This window comes from Nuphar pumila, chromosome 6, assembly GCF_984573655.1.
Source record: "Nuphar pumila chromosome 6, dmNupPumi1.hap1.1, whole genome shotgun sequence".
Taxonomy (NCBI): domain Eukaryota; kingdom Viridiplantae; phylum Streptophyta; class Magnoliopsida; order Nymphaeales; family Nymphaeaceae; genus Nuphar; species Nuphar pumila.
Window position 1 is genome coordinate 49,142,219 of NC_143254.1, and position 6,041 is coordinate 49,148,259.

General features: G+C 38.7%; 1 protein-coding gene across 3 annotated transcripts; it reads left to right on the top strand.

Annotated features, from left to right (window-relative positions):
• The first annotated feature begins 784 nt into the window (after window positions 1-784).
• Window positions 785-5,595, top strand: LOC149834804 (deSI-like protein At4g17486). 3 transcript variants are annotated; one of them, XM_090011567.1, is made up of 4 exons: window positions 785-1,175; window positions 2,479-2,753; window positions 3,906-4,193; window positions 5,072-5,595. In XM_090011567.1, exons 2-4 carry the CDS (start codon window positions 2,543-2,545, stop codon window positions 5,314-5,316), a joined length of 744 nt encoding a protein of 247 aa, XP_089867693.1. In that variant the 5' UTR covers window positions 785-1,175; window positions 2,479-2,542; the 3' UTR covers window positions 5,317-5,595. The 3 variants fall into 3 exon arrangements, with proteins under 3 accessions (XP_089867693.1, XP_089867694.1, XP_089867695.1); XM_090011568.1 differs by having other exon boundaries at window positions 792-1,175; window positions 2,476-2,753; XM_090011569.1 differs by lacking the exon at window positions 785-1,175 and adding an exon at window positions 2,112-2,344.
• Window positions 5,596-6,041: the final 446 nt, after the last annotated feature.

Consider the following 6,041-nt stretch of genomic DNA (forward strand, 5'->3'; position numbering starts at 1 on the left):
CTCACCTACCCATTTGGTCTCTTGAAGACATAAAATATCAATCTTTCTCCTACACATAACATCTACTAACTCTACCAACTTACCAGTTAAAGACCCTATGTTCCAAGTGGCTAACTTAATTTTATGGTCTTGGACTAACTTCTTTACCCCCACCCGTCCAACAAAGTGAGGGAACCCTTGCCTATTTGACACCACACCCGGGCGCCGGTGTGACGCGTCGCTTCTGGGCGACGACCTAGCAACCCTTGCACATTTATCACTGCCTCCGGGCCTAGAGAGTACAGCGCGTCGCTCAGTAGGGAACGCCCCAACAAAATTCTCATATTGGTTCATTTTCATAAGATATGACAGTTTTTATGCTGGCTGTCACAGGCCTACCGCAACCCTCCTCTTTATCCGGGCTTGGGACCGGAAGTGTATAACTACACAGGCGGAGTTAGCCTAGATAGATATATGATGCCATTTTAAGAGACAAAGCTCAAGCAATACATTTAAGTAACAAAAAAACATATATTTTATTTGGTTCATTTATGCCGCTCGTTTCCGCTGTAACTCTTGCTCACATCACATCTGGCATACCCCACATTTAACTAGGGTATTCAACTATCGTTCCTCATCTAAAGCCCAAGAATAAGACAATTTAGTCATTTATCAAAATGAAAAAGACACTTTGGTAAGTTCCAGATGCGTGAAAATGAAGGGAGGCAGGAGCTCGTGCGCGGTCAAATACCATTTAAATTAATAAGGAGTAATGTTAAAAATTAGGAGCAAAAAAAAAAAAAAAAGGATGAAGGGAGGAGGGAGGAGATGGCCATTGATTAAACCCACGACTGACTGAGAAAGGGACGAGCTGACGGAGCGTAGCGTAGGTTTGACGGATTCCGTCAGCGCGATCGGCGCCGTTGAACGTTCCTTCTGCTCCCCTTTTCCCTCCAAATCCTTGTGCATTCCTGCGAAAGAAAGAGCCCCCCGGGAGAGGTGCTTCCCTGGTTTCTGGTTTCTGGTTTCCGGTTTCCGGTTTTTTCTCATTCTTTTCCATCCTCCCGTTAAGAGGGAGAATGCTGCTGCCGGCGCGCTGAGGCAGAAACCGCCCACTTCCGGTGGTTTTCCGGCATCGACAATGGCGGTTTTCTTCTCCCCTGGCTCTGCTGCTTGTCCTCCTCTCCTTTCACCAGGTGGTTCTCTCTCTCTCTCTCTGAGGAGATTTTGGTTCAAGAACGGCGTTATGTCTCTTTTATTTTTCTTCGTCTTCTTCATTTTGTGTGTGAGGGTTTTGATTTTTGTTCTGCCTTTTTCTGTAGTTTTTTTAAAAAGCAATTCATGCCTCCGAGAGCGAGATCTGCCGAGGAGTTCTGATGAAATGGCGAGGATATGTTTTTTTTGGGTTTTTCTTCGTATTTTTTTTATATCTTGAATGGAAGAAATGGACACTATCTCTCGTTGTTGACCTAATTTCTGCGCGGATCTGAGTTTCTCTGCGGTTTCGGCTGATCTCTCTCTCTCTCTGCAGAATGCACCTAAATTCTTGACAGATATCTCGGTTTTTCTTTTTCCAGAATTTTCTCATTATTTTATTTTTGATTTCTTTTAATGAGATAACGTGCATTTGCTCGTGTCTCGCTACCATTTTTTCCCTCCTTCTTGCTTTCCAAATCGGTATCGGGCGAGATCTTGTGACGGCCTGACGGGAATGCTTTTCTTTTAAGGCTTTCGCATTGAAGTGGAAATTAGGGCTATTTCGGCGGAAGGGCATTGTTATTCCGTAGTCGTATTTAAAGATTGTAGGGTTTGAGTTGACTCGGATGTTTCCCTTTTTTGGAAGTTTTGTGATGCTGGGAATGAACACAAAATCCAGATCCGTTTTGCAAAATTCGATTGTGACATGAGGTTTTTTGTGTTTTCCAGTGGAAAATCTTGACCCAGGATTTGCCCACTTTCTTGTTCTATGCTTTTGGCTTCCTTCTCTTTCACTCTTCAGATTTACAAAATTTCAGCCCCTTTTTTTCCTTGGGTAGATTTTTGTTTGACAGGATTTTCCATAAATGACGGATCTTTATTGTAAATATTAAAAAATTTGAAGGGCATTTGAGAGATTAGAATTTTCGCTGCAGATATTAGAGAGCTTGAAGGACATTTGAGAGATTGTGGAGTAAGATTCAGTTGTCTTAGTGAGCCATAATTTCGTCATTGTTTCCAGAAAGACCATGAATTTTCTCCATGATACATTGGAGAATGCGCTGAGAAGTGCTATTGGTCTCATATATTTTGGCTGAAGTCTGATAGCTCACTCGTGGTCCAGAACGGGACATGATCACATGGTTGTGATGGTTGGTGGTTCGTCCAAGTCAGTTCATCCACTTTTTTCACGATATAATCCTTGAAACGATACTATTTTTCCTCTCCAACTGCTAGGATTATTTTGTTTGGTTGATTAGAACACATTCATGTATTGATTCCTGTTCTTCTATATGGAAGCAGGCTGGATGTAGCATTGGTTTCAGTTGTTTTGCGCTGCAGTTGGAGAAGATTGAATTACTAAATAATGAAACTCATATCGAAAAAGGTATGGAATGGTATATTGCCTCTTCGGCTGAGAGGAAAGTCAGCTGCTCGCTTTTGTATGTTCTCCAAAGTTCAATCATCGAGTGTAGACTCTGGAAATGCACCAGTTTATCTAAATGTATATGACTTGACACCCATGAATGGCTATGTCTACTGGGCAGGCCTTGGAATTTTTCATTCTGGAGTTGAAGGTAAACGTCACTTTGTCAATTCTCATGGTATTTGATTTTAAATTTCGTAGTTATTCTTATTGCTGGAGTACTGGGCATACAAGCTCTTCTTTACGTGCATGCTACAAAATTGTATCTTTAGAATTTGAGGTTGGAATTTGTGTATGTTCTGAAATTGAATATCTTTTTGTTCAACTTTTTTATTTTGCTTCTCCTACCGGATGAGCTTTGATCTGAGCAGATCAAAACTGCAATTGGGTTTGAAGAAACCTTTACCAGAATATATGGCATTAATTGTTAATGTATTTTTGTAATATTTATTCATAAGTTCCAACATTAAATGACCTGTGCATGTACATGCGTGCATGTGGTTATTTTATGTTTGTTTGGGCCATTCATGTAATTTCTGCTTCTTATGTTCACTGACCTTTTAAAGGGCTTAAAAAGCTAAAGATTCTAATCATTCATAAAACAAGGGGCTGGATTTCATTGAAATCTTGTTCTCGTGCATTCACTACGATGTTATTAAAGCCAAGCACCTTCGTTTCATGCATTATTTCAACTATTTGAATCGACTCCATCAGCGTTGTGCTTTTAATCACATTAAAGTTGGGATTGCCATTTTTGCATGGAATACATTCTAGACACTTTTTTTGAAGATTAAAATGTGAAATAACACAGGATACCAGATGTTCTAGCAATGATGTCAAATCCTTGATCTTTAAACAAATTTTAAGGCTACAACAACAAACAACAACAACAACTACGCCTTCATCCCAAAACAATTGGGGTCAGCGATATGAACCAAAAAAGAAATTCATTTTGGGTCTTCCACATGAATCCTTTTCCTCCAATCATTTCTATCCAACGCCATGTCCTCGGTGAGGTTCAAAGCATTCATATCATTTCTATATATATATATATATATAAATTTGAAGGCTATATATATATATATATATATATATATATATATATATATATATATATACGGCATGCTTTGGCGCTTCTAAAGTTGTTGGTGAGTGTGTGTTATGCTTTGTGAAAGCCTATTTAATAGTTTTTTGAAATGTTTCCTGCATGACCTAACTCTTACATGATTGAACAGAAAATTGGACATGATGCAGGAATTTTTAATTGGTTTATTTTGTTTCTTCTTTCCTTGTTTCAAAATAGTTCATGGCGTGGAGTATGCATTTGGGGCACATGATTATCCAACCAGTGGGGTTTTTGAGGTTGAACGGCGGCAGTGTCCAGGATTTAAGTTTAGGAAATCCATATTCATTGGCACTACATGTTTGGATCCAGCTCAAGTGCGAGAATTTATGGAGCGTCACTCTGTAAACTACCATGGCGATACATATCATTTGATTGTCAAGAACTGCAACCACTTCTGCAAAGATATTTGCTATAGGTTGACTGGGAAATCGATTCCAAAATGGGTGAATCGACTGGCCAGAATAGGTATGTTCCTATATATTCTACTCTTTTTTTTTTAACTTGGTTTATCAGGACTAATTAGTTATACATTTGTCTGCGTGTTATAGTTTTCTTTCTGACTTTGCTTGTAGAACTGATTCAGTATAGATATAGACATTTGGTAGAAGTATTGTTGTTTTTGGAGAAGTGAAATGGCTACTTTTCTATTGCTTTCAGCCCGTTTCATGGAGTTGGAAGTACTGAAATCTTTCCATACTTTTGCCAGTTTCCCTTGTGTTGATTAAGGCCTGCTTAGCTAAGAACTAGCATCTCTTCTATACTTGTCCTCTTTTTTGAAGCAATTTTTTGATTTCTGTGCTAGTAATTATGGAAACTGGAGTCTGTAATATTGAGAAACTGTTTTCTTGGCATTGCCAAGTGTCAGCTTTGTCCTGGCTGGAAACCTTCTGGTATGTGTGCTTGCAAGGACAGTCATGTCACGGTTATCAGTCCACCTTCCTTCCCATCCTTCTTGTCCTTTTGTTAATTGTGGAGGCAGATGAATCCTTCTAGTTTTATGTTTAAACTTAGGACATTAAACACTTATAACTTGGGGTGTTCTCTTCCTAATGGTTGTTCCATAAATAAGTATATTTTCAAAATTCACAGGTATCATAGAGTTTTGGTCCCATTGCTTTAGGTCATCCATACTCATCAATCTGCTTAATTAAGAAGTGATTCTTAAGCGGTCATCCCAACGCATCACCAGAAATTTATAGTACAGTTATTTCTTGAATTTATTCAGATTTGAGAGCTAGTATTTCCTTCATGACTCTTTGGTGTAGGAACATTTTCATCATGATCTATTCTAATGGCCTTAAATTTCCTTTATCCTGATATTTGTTGATCGTATTTAATGCTAGGGTCTGTCTGCAACTTCCTATTGCCCGAGGGTCTTAAGGTCTCAGCTGTACGACATGACCCTGATTATCAAAATTGTGATGGTGAGAAGAGGAGGCTAAGAACTGCATTCAGCTGTTTGTCATCAATTTCAACAAGACAGAGGCACTTGTCTGCATCATCACTATTCCTAAATTCACCCTTCAATGGAAGTCTGCAGCCATGGGAACTGAAAAGATCTAACAACAACTCTTTGAAGGAAAGGTAAGATCATCCAGGATCGAGAGAGTTCGAGATCTCAAAGAATTTATATTTGTAATCATGGGTGTGAGGATGCACAACACTTTTTGTGTTTCGCTTTGTATCATTCCCTTCATGGCCTTGAAGCAATTAAAGTCTAATTTCATGCTGTGGCTCTTGCCTAGAGGGTGAACCTTGTAGAATTATGTTTTATTACCATCTCCTTTTATGTTTCTTTTGCTATTTGTTTTCAGATTTTGTAGTCATATCAGATGAGTATCATGGTCAAGTCTGCCTTTTCATGCCATTCATTGAGTTTTGGAGTAGCTGTCAAGATATTTTTAGCTGTGTTCTGCTGTGGTATCAGTGAGTCTGATATGCTTTGAAATTATCATGTGTTGAGAAGCCATAACACAATGCTGTCTTTAGCATCGATTACAATTTACCAATCATTATTTCAGAGAATTGTCAATTTCCTAAAATTTTAATGAGAAATCCCTTTCATCTCTCAGTCCTAACCACAACACTATTAATTGTTGCTGCTGATTGTTTAGGCAGCAGGCTGTAGGATCTTTTTGAATCCTGAGGAGTGAGTCTTACTGGTTAAGCTGACTGCATGATGATGAGAATGAGAATGTAGCACTGTGTATGTGTGTTCTTTGAATTAGATAGATTGTGCTAGTGTATTTGAAAGTTTTTAGGTTAATTATGATCTTAACCATCTTAGCATTGAGAAGGCAGATAGAATCAACT

What these genes read in the sequence shown, in the direction of transcription:
- LOC149834804 (XM_090011567.1), top strand. Translation starts at nt 2,543, where the DNA reads ATGAAACTCATATCGAAAAAGGTATGGAATGGTATATTGCCTCTTCGG. An exon ending in TTTTCATTCTGGAGTTGAAG is followed by an intron (nt 2,754 to 3,905) that starts GTAAACGTCACT and finishes GTTTCAAAATAG; the next exon opens with TTCATGGCGTGGAGTATGCA. An exon ending in GAATCGACTGGCCAGAATAG is followed by an intron (nt 4,194 to 5,071) that starts GTATGTTCCTAT and finishes ATTTAATGCTAG; the next exon opens with GGTCTGTCTGCAACTTCCTA.